The following is a 17,264-nucleotide window of genomic DNA, read 5'->3' on the forward strand; positions in this document are numbered from 1 at the left end:
AACGTAAAGTAAGATAAACTAAATAAAATTAATTCTTTAATTAGTAAATAAAAAATAAAATTAATTTTTTGGGTCTTAAAATTGTTTGCCTTTTTCGATTTTACCAATCAAATAATTCATATAAACATAAAATCATGAAATATATTTTCCAGTTAAGTGTGATAGAGAAAAATAATTTGGACGAAATAATGTGAAAATATTCAGCGTAGTGTATGTAGACTTCGTTAATCACATTTGTGACATCCGCAGTTTCTATTATAATTGTACTTTATACAATGAACGCGATTCATTGTTGCTACTTCTTACATTTTAAACGTAAATGTTACCAGAAATTCTATTGACCACAATATTATTTTTAAGGATCTTATTATAATAACGTATAATGTAATTAAACCGTTCAAGAATGTAAGACGCTGTTTGAAATGAAACAAAAGGAAAATATTGGCGATGCACTTGTTATCATATTTTGTTATTAAATAATAAATTATAAAATCTTCGTATATTATATTAAATTCATTAATTTTTTTATAACTTTAAACTGCACAGTCATAGCTGTAGTGAAATTTATAATATTGCAATTTTGTCATTATTTATTGTGGGAAATAATATGCGATTTTCTCATTTCAAAGTATTTCCCTATCGGCCTTTAGTGATATTTTTTCCCAGTGAATTTGTTTAAGTTAAGTTAATTATAAAACCATTGAATTTTGTAAAACTAACTAACGGTCATTTACTCTACATTTTACTTATTTTATATTTTATTTTTTTGTAAGTATATAGCGATAATAAATAATCGCCTACGCATGCTGAAAACGGTATTATACAATAATAAATATACCTCCACGCAACCAAACTTCTTATATATAAAAGTCTATTCAAACCAATGTGGACTTACGGTTTGCAGCTATGGGGTAGTGCAAAAAAAACAAACGTTAACAAAATCCAAGCATTCCAAAACATTGATCTGAGGAAATTAACAAACGCACCTCCTTACGTCTCAAATTTTCCCTCCATTCAGACCTAAAACTAAAAACAATAGCTGAGGAATCCAAATGTTACTATAACATTCCACAACCACCTAAGTACTCATTCTAATTCACTCATAAAAAAATTGGCCTCCGCTACCATACCAGGTAATCCCCTAAGACGTTTAAAACGCAAGTGGTGTCGTGATTTGTTACGGTAAAATAAAAAAATAAATCATAATACCTAATTATTAAGTAAATAATTAATAACCATAGAAAGTGTCATCAATGGGTGGCTCTTTTTATCAAATTATTTCCTGTGAACATACTTTAGCAAAAAATTATTATTGTATTAATGATACAGATTGTATATAACATATAAAAATAAAAAAAAAATAAAAAAATATAGCGATAATAGATTTGTATTGAATTTTAAATTTTCATATTTTCATATACCTATACCTTATTCATATAATTTTATTTATCAATAGTTATTAATCGTATGTAACATCATTGAAGAAACGTATAATTCAAGAGATTAATGTTCGCTGAACAAGGACAACCACTAAGTCTTAAGTTTTTTTTTTTTTTAATTTTCTTTTTTATGCAAAATGTTGATTACATGTTTCAACACTTGTAACATAGACATTAAATTACATAATGTACAGTTTCCTATCTAAAGCACCTAAATAAGTATTCTGATTTTTTTTGTAAAATACATTATAATTCAAAGTTAATGGTGCTTAACTGATACCAACTTTATAGCTATTTTTTTTAACAATATATTTCATTGACTCTACCACTGTTATATATAAATCTGTTTGTCGGGGAAAAAAAATCATTAAGATTAAAATAAAACTGAGGTAACACATTAACAGCTACGTATTTCAATTAACACTGATACATTTTTTAATTCTTAATGCTGATCCTTACGCTGACTCCTATATTTCCAGAACATGTGATGGATATTATTTGGTTTCAGAAATGTGTCATAATGAGTTGTTAATCACTAGAATAATTAAACTAGTAATAAGAGCATTTTAAGCTGTCAATTACCACTTAATATGTAATTTTTAAAAATATTAATATATATTCTTCTCCGTATTTTTTAATAGTTAGGACTTTTCAATTATTGGATGTAGGTAGTGGATTAATTGGTAGAAAAACTATTTGAATTTTTACGTATAAAGCCAGTATACTGGTTTCAGTTAAATATGATTTTTCAACAGTATTACATAAAATTCTCCAACGAGTATTTTTTCTTATAAAACTTACAATAATTTTTATATTCGGAAGCTAAAAAAAATACAAGAGTATTTTTTTTTGTGAGTAATGGGAATGAACAACTAAAGTCTAATTTACCAAAATAATGATTCAAAATCCTATGCTTGAATAGATACTACTTGTATAATCATTTTCTTTTGGTAACTATTAACTGGTGCGATAATGATGAAAGACAATATATATAATAGCTCAAGTCGAGTTCAAGTCTTGGTTATTAGTGATAACCATTAATCTTCGCTAATTTTAATTTACAAGAAAGAAAAGTGTAATGACAAATGAATTCGTATTTTTTGTTAAGAGAGAGAGAGAGAGAAAATGAGTGACTGAAAAGAGTTTCCTTTTCCTAGGAAATCCCTAACACTATTTCAGAACTACTTTTACTTATTGTTATGGTGTAATCAATGCTTTTTTAGTGGAGTTGATGTATTCCCAACTTCCCGAGTTAATAAATTGTAGCTGGTGTCGTACCCACGCAATACGACGGGGAAAATTTAAGATGAATAATCCCTGTTCTGGAGCTTATATATATATATACGTTCCATTAGCATGTGAGGTAAATTTTGCAGAGCGATCAAGTAGCATTATTATTTGCGAAGTGCTAAATAAATACACATAACCTATGCAAATGTCTGTGGTGGCACCGCATAAATCGTCTACAACAGGACATGCGGACGACACAACATTATATATAACCCATATTATATGTGTATAATTCCAATTAAAATTAATTCAATACAATGTTTTTTTTTTAACTTCAACAATTGAACTTAACAATATAAAATGTGTTGTCTATACTCATTGTATATTGCTATTGTATAATAGTATCTAATATCCATTTTTCCGTCATGCTGCAGAGTTTAGGAAATTTAAAAGTGAAATAATATTGAAAACTTTACCCCGAGAATCAAACATTCAGTCAGGTACCTATAAATATTACACTATTTATGTGCGGTCGTAATCCAAAAGTTTAATTGATAATTTTCTTTACCGTAATCGTATTTTACAACATCTACCTGTGAACTTTCTTTATAAAATATCCGGACAAAGTTTATAAAATATTGATATAATGCAGACATAAGAGTCGGAATGAGTAACTTGATACTAAGTAGATACATTAATGTTCGGTAACTAGATACTCAATATTTATAAATTAATTCTAAATTACTGCAGTCAGACTCTAAGACACACGATACAAGATACATTTTAATTTGATTAATTTCGATATACCTTATTTTTTATCATTATAATATTTAGATTAAAACAAAGAATGCATTGGATTTACATTAATATAATATTACATCATGTTATCAATAATTGTTATAATTGTGTTGTCTATGCACACTTATCGGGTAAAACAATTGCGTTTAAAAGTTTCACGTTTGGCCCATGATATTCTCAGTCATTTCTCAAGTAAAAACCATCAAACATATTTTTAAGTGAAGTGTCATAAACAACGGTTTTTATCGGGCATCAACACAACCATATTTCTAATGGTATGATTTATCTATATTATAAAATAACATTACAATGTATTTTTTATTTATTTTATTTTTTTTTAAGTTTCAAACATAACATCTTGGTCTTGTGGTATGGTATACAGCAGTGTTTCCCAACCGGTGGTCCGTGGGCCAGTCATAGGTGGTCCGCGGTACCTTTCTTAGTTTTCTATTAAAAATTATTTTTTTTTTTTGAACAGCGAAAAATATTTGTGACAAAAATCACACTAAGTAAATTATTAGTAAAGTTTAATAATTAAATAATTATATATAATAGTACAGTAAAATAATAAAAATTTTTCAATAAATTTTGTGTATTCTTGTTAATGAAAAAAGGTCTTCCTAGTTTGTGTAAAATTGAGGTGGTCCGCGACCTATAAAATATTGTGGAAGTGGTCCGTGGTGGTAAAAAGGTTGGGAAACACTGGTATACAGAGTGAATGTTTCATAAAATAACACTATTTATTTTACAACCTAATCATTTCATTTTTTTTTTTATTTGAAATCATTGCAAAAAATAATATTTTTTTCATATCTTAAATAGTATTATAAATAAGTAAAAACTTTAAATGTAATTATAACAATAAAAAATATCTTTTTTTTCAAAAATTTAATTTTGATAAGACTTCAAACTTTTTAATATAATAATACGAATGACAATATAATTACGAAAACGGTAATATTTTTTGAGTTAACAAGACGTGTTTACTGTTAAAATAATCACTCGGTTTACAACAGAGTGATGTTTTTAAAGTTAAAGTAATCTCCTTAACAACCAGACAGATTTTGACTGGTAAATTAATTAATCAGTCTCAATCACCTATACTAAAAATAATCTGTATAAGACTGACCCAACTCTTTCCCCCAAAAGCTAAGTGATGAAATAGTGGCGCAATCTGTCCAATTTTTAATGCACGATTTTTTAAAAAATATTTTAAACCAATTTATTTGCTTGACGACTTCAAATTGAGAAATAATTTTTGGTATTAAGCCCAATATATCTCCAGTTCAAAAATCAAATATTTATGACCGCTTTGTACAGTACACATGCATTTAATTAATATTAAATAAGCGCCATAAATTTCACAAATATAGGAAAATGCTGATTTTCAGAGAGGTGATACTATGTACCAGCTGTAAGAACTATAGATTCCGTGGAACTATACAAGTATATTCCAGCCCCCCAAAAATTGAGCCTATCTTCAGTGGAGATAATATAACAATACTAAAACAAGATGGAATGTCGTTGTTTCATTAGAACAAAAATAAAACATTTAATATTATACTACATTTAGTATTATACTGTTCAAGTTTCTTTACAACATAGATTAAAAGTTAAAAATGTATTGCATTTAAAATTATAATTGTGCTACAGGAAATCTACAAATGTAGATGTAAATAATATAACAACAACTTTATATCTAGCTAGGTATATAATATGAATAATGTATACACATATAGGATAAGGACATAGAATGAACAAAAGGTCGGATAAGGAATTGTAATTTACTTTCGAATATTTAAAAAACAATTTCAACAGTGATAGTCACCGATAAAAGGAGGAATTCGATAAAAAAAAAAAGTGTACTTGTAGTATGAAAGTAATATAATTATAATGACATTGTAATGTAATCCTCGCGCGCGGCATGCATGGAAGCTGGTATATCATATTTTTTATCGATGAAAAAGAGATAATATATTATTATCATTGGAATCAATAGAAATACATATTATTATTATGCTATGTGAATACGTTTGCAATATATAATAATATGGCGACGTGAATATTATTATTATTATTATTATTATTATACCTAGTATAGTGATTGTGATATTATTATGCGTATATAACTCCCACCTGCTGTGGAGGACTTCAAAGTGATATATTATTCATGTAAACGTATAATTCTATATTTTAATTAGCAAAGTTTCGAGATACCGTTTGTGACGCAGACGCACAAAAACATTGTCCGCGACCGTTCGAACAGCCGAGTTCGATTGAAACGCCTCGGAAAAAGTCCCGACGAGTCTTTGCTGATTCAACTTCCCCAGAATATTCGTCTCGAATAATATTACGATTATACCTCATTACCACTAACATATTAACCATTTTTACTCGAATCGCAAATATTTCACCAGTTTTACCGCCACCGACCGGCATTGTCGTTGCAGTATGCTAATAGCGCGCAACGCCGCCAGCGCCGGATATTTTGATCGCATCACCTGAGAATTTGTATTCATCTGATTACTTATTTGCATTTAATTAATAAAAAGCGGCTACATAATATAATATATTATCCACCAATATATATTGTGTACCTATTTATAAATTATTAGGTTCCGACGTAGATTCCGTAGTTCAGTGATGGTATAACCCAGTGGTAATACCCACAAAACTACCAATTTACAAACATTTTGTGAGACCCAGGCCACAATTAAAATGCACATTCTAATTTCGGATTTAGCCTTTCAATGACGTGTGAAAAAAATGAAAATTCAGTTTCGTATAAATAATCGATATTGAAATAATAAATAAATACGATTGTGCGATAATAATAATTGTTCGTGTATTATGTTAAAATTTTATTTTAAAATGATCAACATAATTTTAATAATTGATAATATCTCTGATAAAGAAAAAATAAATGTGGACGGGCTGCAAGTGAATTTCAAAATTAATATTCGGCATTTCCCAAATTCCACGGACTATAGAACGACTGTTATATTAAATAATTGTTTTATAAACAATTGTATTTCAAAATTTATAACTTTTTAAATACTGCAGTCGTATTAATTTAATCAACTTCAAAAAATTTTAAAATCAATTAAAAGAACTGCGTTTTGGGTTTCATCGAAATACATATTTGAGTACGTATTTGTATAATATAATATAATACGTATAATATAATACGTATTTTTAAATACGTATTTGAGCAATTTTGATCAGCTGAAGTTTGGTTGGATAAAATATTTATTTGCTTATTGTTTAATAATCAAATGTAAAAAAATTATATTATTCTGATCAAACGGTACATAGTAAATAATATAATAAGTAATAACCAAAATATTTTGAGAACGCAATTTGGTGAATAGAATTCATAAATCATATTATACACGTTTATATTATTATTCAAAAATTCACGTTTGAATGGAATGCAATATTTTTCAGTATAAATCTGTTTAAACGTATGTTTAATAAAACATTTTAGATATGCCAACTAAAACCAACTCTTTAAATATAATACATAAATGCTATTACTTATGATATGTATAACAGTAGTTAAATATTGTGTTGACTTTGGTGAACCTAGTATTTTGCGTGTCCATTAGTTTCTTAAGCTTGTTGAAGTTTAGTTAGTTGATTAGACACGCAATTATCTATATCTATAATACTAAATAGTTTGCACAAATCAGTAGTTTGTTAAATTTGAACGTTATTTTGACTTGAGTAAACGTTAAGTGTTGTCTCCGTAATAAAACGTACAGCAGCAAATTGTATAGGTTTAAAATAAAACCTACCTACGTTTAACATAGTCCATTCAACTCTATTGTTTTTAATATTAGAGTGAATATTATACAGTCATTTAAATGCAAGACTATTATCCAAGGGTTTTTGTACTAATGTTTTACTGATACCTATTTTAATTTTGAAGAAAGCATTTCAAATTTGAACATTTTTTTGAAAATTAAAAGAACTAAAAATGTATTATTTTTATTATTGAGTGAATATACAGAGAGTTCACTCACCATGGTCGGATATTATGAGTTATACCAGCTGAATCCTAATCAAAACACTACCGTATCGAATACATTAAAAATTACAATTATAAGACATTGATATGATTTGATTTAGTTTATTTATACATCGTCGTCATTATGTAACAATAATGGTTTTAGGGGGGAGGGCTCTAAGACTAGCCCCCCAAATCAAAAAAAAAAAAAATATTAAGGTACCTATTATACAATTTATTTTAATATAAAATACAAATTTATTATTACAGTATATATAATATAATATTATATTAGTATTGTTACTCAATATTGTTTAATTGTTAAAAATTCTCGTTTGCCGTTATCTTATATTATTTTCGTGTAGTACATCATAATACGTATCACATACGTGATTTTCCGCGATTGAGACTCTCGGGTTCTCTATTTACAATTCTAATTTGTTTGATTTTTTATTTTTAATATGTTTGACGACTGTCATGTTCAGAGTAATTTATTATTTCGATGCTTGTAGCCATGAATAATTTTACCAAGGAAAGTTTCTTTTCAACATAACGACAGAAACGACTGGTTGAATATGCACAAAGTAGTAACAGCTAAAACATTTTAGGGGTTTTAATTTTTTTAATATGGATTCTGGACACTTATAGTTTTTACGTCTCATTTCGATCTCACTCTCATTCATATCAATCGGGGTTTTTCATAGATATAGATAAAGTAATTGATTGATTTGTAAACAATAAGAATCCAAATTTAGATTTTCCATAGTAATTAGTAGTTATTCATATTTTTTATTTTTCATTTTTTGACTTTTGACTTTTGACTATTGTACTATTATAGTATAATATAGTCTGTACACTTATAACTTTTAAAACTAAAACACTAATTATAAGTTTAATAAAAATTAAGTTTATTTTGATAGATGCTCTAAAGTTAGTAATTTTGTATACGTAGGTACATTTATATATTTAAAATTGTCATAATTATAAGTAATTTATGAGGTTAATGGGTAATGTGGCCATGTGGGTTATATAATATTATGGTGGTGATTTTGAAGCATTTGAATATATTTTGATGTTACAACTACTTATCATAAAATATAAAAAAAAAAATTGTGTGATTTTTATGCCCCCCCCCCCCAAAAAAAAAAAAAATCAAACCCTAGAGCCTTGAGTTTTTATATTTTTTTGGCCGCAATGAGGTACATCTTGCAGGCCGACCACTATTGGTTGCATAATTATTATATTATATTGAATATATAACACATCTAGACATATAATATACCTACACACTTACAATTTTAACATATTATTGCATAATATCTACCTATTGCTGCAGTGTACTTACCAAGTTCATCACATATACCTACGAATTTCGAAGGTTTAAAACGGAAGGAATTCATGATTGCTCGTTGGAAATCACTCGATTACGCACCACCACACGTAAGCGGTCGTGTAAACAAGGTGTCCCCCTACCTTGGACTAAGTGAACGAGTAATACGCATACTTGGCACCGATTCGACCGCGAATCGGACAGGTGACCTCGTTAACACTTTATGAGTCTCCTCTGGTATATTACTATAATATTATATGCACCTACCTATTGTTGTACGTACACTACAAATTATTATCGTCTTAGGAATTATTATCACACAATAGGTAATAATATTATATAGGTAGGTAGTCGTATGACGGCGTGCTTGTCCAGTGCGCAGATAACGATCAGTATGCATAAAATAGTATAATAATATATTTATAGATATCGCGGAAACTTCTGCAGGTCACCCGCGTAGAAGTAGCAGGCTTTTGATTTATAAATATTTGCGTAAAACTTTGGCAGTTTCGCATTGGATATCGTTCGTTCATATCGTCAAACTAAGCTTACGTGTGAATAATGAGCATTGATGCACACGGAGGGTACACGTCCTACTGATTTGATTATGCTCTGCGCAAAGAATAGTAATATTATAATGCGAATTGTGTACGAGACGTATAATTATGCCATCACATATTATACTTACAGCTGTGTGCAGGTGCTTATATTATTATTATCCGACATATTGTGAAACCTATTTTCGAACTGTTTTATTGCTAAATGTAGTCGGTGAATTTCAATATACGCTGTTTGCTTCATTACTTCGTAATAATAAACGCATAAATTACACACAATGTGCGTTTTTCATTAATGTTTGTTAACAGGGGGTTTCTTCACCCCGCCAAACTAGATGAGTACAGATTCCATTTTCGTTTAAAACAAATGAATTATGTGGTTTTAACGCGCAAGAGAATTTGGAAACCACCAACCCATTTGTAATGAATTTGCAGTAGAAAACTATATTAATAAATAATAATCATACAACAAGATAATAATAATAATAATAATATGTATCTTTATGCCACGTTTAATGTATATTATAATATAGGTAATAATTTATCGTTATAAATAATAAAATTATTGTTTCATGATTCGTATGCAGTATTGTGCAATGACGCGTTACTAATTTCCCAAGTGGCTGATTGACTAATTGTATCATAAAACTATATTCGTCCAATATGAATATAATATTGTAGAGACAGCATAACAATATTATTTTATCCAGCGATCGTTCTGATTAAAAAAATCTATGTACCTTTATGTTCTATTATTATGAATAATACACGAAAATCAAATATTTCACATTTCGCCTAAAAGTTAAAATATGGTAAAAAATACACAATACTTCCTGGTTTGTACATATTTTTATGATTAAAAATATTCACAGCATATCGATAAAAATGCATTACTTTATATTTGAAGACAGTATAAATTTGAAAACGAACAGAAAACGTATAAATTATATAGAAATAGGGTAGACGAGATGATGGAAAGAAGGTGAAGGGATGCCCTCTCATCTCCTTCTTACTTCGTCAGCTGATTATATCAATATTATTATCATCGCTATTATTTATTGAAATAAGATTTGTTATATACTTGTTAATAAATTATATTATTATCAATTTGATCAAATTATTTATCGACCCAAGTCGTGGTAAAATAACATTATATAACGCACATTTTTATCGTTAGAAAAAAATATTAATCATTTAGTTAAAAATATAATATAGCCACCTCGTCATCAAAGAATAGTATCTAATAATTACTAAAAAGAAATATAAAACATACATTTTTTCTTGGTTGATCCATTTTGGTATTATTTATTATGACTATTTTATTCTTCCCAGATTAACCTTTTTACGCTATTGCAGTGTGTACACAGTAACGACTGCATGAGTGAGTTGGCATATTTTAATGAATTTATCTTTTTTACATAGACCACTAAATAGTGTCATCAATGTAATCAATATAAAATTTATAATAGGTCATCATATAAACAAATTACCTACACTGTATGACTATGAAGACGTATTCAAGTATTAGACTGGCAAATCGCAAATATACATTGCATTCTGGACTATGTGGCAATTAATAATAATTATATTATTATTATTATTATTATTATTATTATTATTAATATAGCCAGTTAAAGGGCAAAGGTCATAGCAAAGATTTATGACCTAAGTGAAGATATTTGTTTGTTTTAAGTTAAAAAAAATTGTATATACGTTAAAATATGAAATTCACTCGTATACGTAATATACGGAATGAGTCATGCCATGAATTCTCAACCCCTGCATCTTTTATATTTTAATAATTTATGTATTCAAATTCTAACTTTTGGTATTTTTAAAGACCATATTTTGAATTACTTAGATTTGTTTACGATTAAAGGAGTGTTCTGTTGTGATATAACTTATCCATTCAAATAAAAGCACCTATTTTATTGTGCATTGTAAAGCACGTGTTTTTTTGTTGAAATTATTGATGCAAAAAATCGAAATTCAAACGAGTAGTTTCAGAGTTATTAAACTTTATCTACTTATGGTTATAATCTTGAACAGTATTTTCACATAAAATATAAAATATATTCAGCCGTATTTTTAAACTAGGACAATTTTAACAAATTATAAATTTGTACAAAATTAATATTAATTACTATAATATTGAAATCATCAAAGATCGTATATCTTTAAACATGTTACAGTTATACCATTAAATTATTATCTTTAGTATATAAAGTTTAATATTTCAGTAACTGTACTCGTTTAAATCGCCATTTATATTCATCAACATTATTTAAGAAAATAAACATTTCATCATTTTTAAACCACAATATAATTTCCAAATTTTAGTGGATTACACAAATGACCACGTTTCTTTTACATTTTGAATGATTAAGTAAAATGTAAAACCCTGAATTTGAATAAATGCATTAGTAAAAGGGAAAATGAGGATGCGTGTAATTGAGGAATCGTCCTGTATACACAAAACCATAACTTATAATAATTTTTATTACTGTTTTTTCACCGATAAAAACGACTTATTTTTAAAACAATGTGGGAAACACCGAAGAAACAAAACATAAATACTTAAGTTAATTAAATATTCAATTTTTTAATAAAGGACGTTTAATAATAATAATAATATAATAGTCCGTCTTAAAATAACATTTTTGGGTTTCGTTTTGCCAATCTAAACATTCAATAAATGTAATTTTGGAATAAGCATCACTTGTGAGTTTTTCATAGAGACTACAGACTGACAAACATTATGTATACTAGGGTTTCAAATGAACCTCCTCCGGATTATATTACGAAACCTTACGTCATTTTCTCCACTAAATCAATTTACACGTGACATCAAAGACACCAATGAATTCGTGTACGATTCTCGATTAGTCGGAAGTCGTATACGGTATGTTTATTGTTATACACAATGAAGTGTTTTTTCGAGTATAAGCGGGTAACGCGTGTCAATAATAATATAACCGCGGTATAATATTATACTGCGCATTGACGAATTATGAACTATTTGACACATCGCACGAATATGTTCGTAATAATTACTAACATTATTATATTTTTAATATGTACCGTAAATAATTCCCGTGTACAATAATATTACATTACTGTATGAAATACACGCCCAAACACACATTATATTATTATTATTATTATTACTATTATTATTTCCGATAAAAATCAATTCATTTCATGTGTTTTTTTTTGTTTTGTTTTTGTTTTTACACAGGCCGACATCACGTGCAGCAGTACGAAACAGTCCGTCGGCGTGATATTTACGCGTACGAATTTTGTCACGCTCAAGTACGTGACAGATTCGTGGGGCACGCGTGTCAACGGTTTTAGATTAATTATAACCGCCTTCAAAGATCCTTGTAAGTATTTTTTTTTTTTACAGAGAGAGGGTGAGAGTAAGAGTGAGAGAAAGAGAGAGAGAGAGATTCTAAGTCCCAGGCACCCATACACTCCCCCCCCCCCACCCATCATCCCCATCACACGACTCTCCGCTTCTCCCTCCTGTCCACCACTCGACGCCCCAACCCCCGCGCCGGAACCTCCGTGTCGTATACATAAGTGTATAAAATACCGATATCAAGCTCTGTCTCGTCGAATTTTAGTCACGGCGTTATTTGTCACGCACACTACAGCACACACACACACACACATATATATATTATTTGTATATTGTATAATATAATATTTTATGTGTATTATATAATACTAAATTCATACGCCCACTTGGCAATAATAAAATGTGTCATCAACACAGCCACCACCAGCACACCATCACTGTATAATACTTACATCAGAAAACCGTCGTCGTCGTCGTCGTCGTCGTCGTCGTCTTCAAAGATAATTATTCTCTATCCAATAAAATAATAAGCTTCACATCATTAATGGCCATGCATAGTTCGATGTACATTCGACAAGGTTTTAAATCACGCTTCTACCAATTTTTTTTTGGTGCACCGTGTGTACTTCTATTTGAAATTCACTTCATAATGTAATAAAATATTATAATAATTATTATAGGTACAATATGTGAACAAAACAATAATGTTCTAATATTTTGGTTAGAGTAATATTAGCTTGTTTATATGCACCATTTCCGTCATCCAAATATACAATTTCACCACAGTTTGAATTCCGATTAGAAAAAAAAAATCAAAAGTTATAAAAACCATAAAGGTCAATAATAAAATCACAACAGACTGAGCACTAATGACATATACGCTGCAGGACGCTTAAATCAATATATAATATTTTTTATGCGCATTACCGAAAGTTCGATAAATCCACGTTAAAAAAACGTGTTTTTTCTTCTGTTGTTCCAGTCCACAATTGCAGGGAGTTCAAATGTCAAACGATGTCGCAATGCATCTCCAACGACCTGGTGTGCGACAACATCAACCACTGTCCCGACGGTACGGACGAAGCGACGACGCCAACTTGTCAAGGTACGGCGAACGGTTAGATTTGCATTTTTTGCATTCAGGCTAGCTTTTTATGTAGGGTATAGTAATATTAAACTTGACGACAAAATATAATATATTGAAATACACGTGCGTCTGAAGGGGAGGGGGCGTTTTATACGTATTTTAACAACAATAAAACCATTACGTTTATTATATTTTAATTTTGCATAATATTTTGCCGTCGTGACAGACGATACAATCATATCATATTATAGTCTACGGATAAACGTACACACTAATTACACACATACATATTATGCATAGTAATAATAATAATAATAATATATGATAAAGCATTATAAAACCATTTTAATGTACGTGTACACATTTTCGGATTCAGAACGAAGCGAGTTTTTTATTATAATGATATAAATAATTAATAATATTTTATGTAGGCTTCCCGCTAACAGTTTCGTTTTTTTCGTTCGTTTTAAATCTCCTCAGTATTATATTATTATTATTATTATTATTACAAATAACACATAATACCTTGTTGTAGCTAATAATTCACTACCTACAACGACAAAATAATGATGTCGGAAAAATGTAAGAAAAAAAAAACCACCATGCTTTTAGTTAAATCTTGATAAACTTTTTGAAACCAAGCTTCTCTCGAAATTTCTTTTTGAATGAGATCGATTGCTTTCATAAAAAGTGGCCCGCCCAATTATCGTCTGGTATCGGATCCTGTTGTTTTATTTTTTTTCGTTTATCTAAAATTCCATTTAATATTATTGTTTCAAACGACATACCTACGCACTGCATCAGTACAAAAAAAACCAACTGCAATTAAAGACCCTCTGCAAAATTCGCTCCTAATTGGGATCGTTGAATATTCCAGTTGAGTCCCATATTTTACGCTGTTTGAGGTTTCAATTCAATATAATTATAATTGAATCCCTCTTTAAACTCGTCATTAAATTACATCCATAACAGAACATTATATAAATGCAAAATAACAATGTATTTCCGTCCATATTTTTCAGTCTTGATTTGTATATATTAAAAACCTTATTTTTCGAATTTCATTAAATATCTTCTAAATATAAACGGTTTTCTACTACGATAATTTTCAAACAAGTGGAACGATCACTTATCACAAAAGGAACCGATATAATTGGAACGTACTATATTATTGTTAATATGATGACCACTGAAATAAACCTATCATTTTTGTGTAAAATAAAACTCGATCGATTGGACTAGAGCATAACATTGGGTATATTATTATTAATATTTAATATCGGCAAAGGCACTATACATTTGTGGCACTGTTCGGTAAAACGTGCACGGCTGCCCACCAAATATTGTCCAATAATATCCGTCACTCGCCCGCCGAGACCCTCGAATACCTATGCGCGCTAGTCCTGCTAAACATAATAATTGTATTAATACGTTCCCGATACAGTAACCTTAAAATGTCACGACACGCCTCGTATGATTTATCATATTATCACGCTGAAATATAATATAATTATTATTCCGTTAATCGTGCAAAGTCTTTATCGAATTTATCGTTTCTTCTACAGGTGCTTCGTCGTTAACGCTATTGGGAATTAACATCACCATACTCGTGGTCTCCTCACTCATCGTAGTCTCCATACTGGGCGTGTGTGTCATCGTATTGACCGTTTACTGCATATGTTACCGGACGTCGAACGGTTCGCTCCCGCCTTCCAGGCACAGCGGCACGTTACACGACACGTCAAATAATTTTCAAAGTAAGTCATTTTACCGTAGAATAGTTTATTTTTTTTTCCACTCCACTAGTCGATTGAATTAATTTTTCAAACATAACTGTTTAAAATTAATGTGTGCATTTAAGAGGACGTGATACCCGCATGTATTGTCCCGTCTTACAAGTACATGACATAGCAAATTTTACGCTCAGCAGAACACGTGTAGCTCCGTTAATTTAAAAATTAGAGTGAATTGACCTCTTATAAAATCTAAAGATAAAATTATTATCCAGGAAACCTCATATACTTTTTAGTATACTTTAATTTTAAAGCGAGTTATGAGTATTTTAAGATGTATAAAAAATTTACAATTTTAAAATACTCTGTTCTGCTGAGCGTAAAATTTGCTATGTTACGCCCTTGTAAGACGGAGATAACACATGCGGGTATCACGTCCTCTTAATTCATTATTATTAGCGTTATCACGAGCCAGCGGATAGCGAACGCATTCAAACAAAACTATCAAGCGAGAGAATAAATACATTTACATATTTCCAAGCTGTGTTAAAAGGTGATTCGTTTTTCGAGTCACCACAGAATTGAGTAATTGAGATTCCGATACTAAGGAGTCTCCCCCCCTTCCCCTAAAAAAACTGTTATTATATCCTCTAGGGTGCACTAAGAAAAAATAAGGTTTTAACTTACGCGTATTGTATCGAAATATCTCGACATTCTAAACTAACTAGTAAAAGTTAAAAATAATTAAGTGTTGTAATTTTATGGTTATTACTTATTGGCAACAACACTTATTAAATGTTACATTTTTTTTGAATTTTACTCGCGGGAATGGTACTATTATTCCTCCGAGCGTTAAACAGTATTTTAGACAAAATAGTTAGAAAGTTTTTTTAAACGTATTTCTTAAAATTTAAATAAAGGAATTTCCTTTAAATGTATAAATCTCATGTTTTAAAATAACATAAAACCTGAAAACCCTGAAAAGTACAAACACATACTTATAAGACCATAATACTACAAAAATACCCTAAAAATGCATAAAACAAAAAAAACTAGGAATGCCTGAAACATTAAAATAAAATGTCGTTTATTTTATTTTATTTGAAAGAATAAATTTAATTTATTGCTTCATGAAGACTGATAAAAATATGAAACACATCTAAAAATTTAAACTCTAATCATTACCTTAGTCCAAGCATAGTTTTGTGATATATTATTATATTTATATTAAAAAAATCCCACTAAGCTAAAAAATATCTGTTTCATCTTTTTAGAATATTGGGTACTCTAGCATTTAGTTATATTCAGAATAATTTGACCCTTATTTTATTTTTTTATTATGCATTTATTCAAATTCTGACTTCTAGAATTTTTAAGTGTACTTAAAGACCATATTTTTTAAATACTTAGATTTTTCATTCCACTTAAGGAGTTTCCAATAGCTATACAAAGTTTTTCTTTCTTTTTGTTAGAACCACTCTTGATATTTGCCAAGATGACTTTTCTTAAACGTTGATGTATCTCATCAAATTGCATAGCAGTAATGATTTCTATGCGATTATCGTTATCTGCTAAAAGTAATTTTTTTCATATTATGAAATTAAATTAAATCAATATTTATGATTGTAATTTTAAATCATCTCAGCCTTTATATCTTTAAATCACATATACGATTAACTGATTTATCATTGGTACATACAATGTAATCATTCAACAACTA

The 17,264-nt window shown here is 29.0% G+C and overlaps 1 protein-coding gene across 1 annotated transcript in view; it reads left to right on the plus strand.

Moving 5' to 3' along the window:
- The window catches only part of LOC100164329, a 101,092-nt gene that overhangs the window by 72,217 nt on the left and 11,611 nt on the right, over positions 1 to 17,264 (plus strand). The window contains exons 3-5 of the mRNA XM_001943910.5: positions 12,602 to 12,746; positions 13,707 to 13,829; positions 15,377 to 15,568. Of these exons, the coding sequence (XP_001943945.2) occupies positions 12,602 to 12,746; positions 13,707 to 13,829; positions 15,377 to 15,568 (460 nt within the window). The remainder of the gene's footprint in view (positions 1 to 12,601; positions 12,747 to 13,706; positions 13,830 to 15,376; positions 15,569 to 17,264) is intronic.

Source organism: Acyrthosiphon pisum, chromosome X, assembly GCF_005508785.2.
Source record: "Acyrthosiphon pisum isolate AL4f chromosome X, pea_aphid_22Mar2018_4r6ur, whole genome shotgun sequence".
Lineage (NCBI taxonomy): Eukaryota > Metazoa > Arthropoda > Insecta > Hemiptera > Aphididae > Acyrthosiphon > Acyrthosiphon pisum.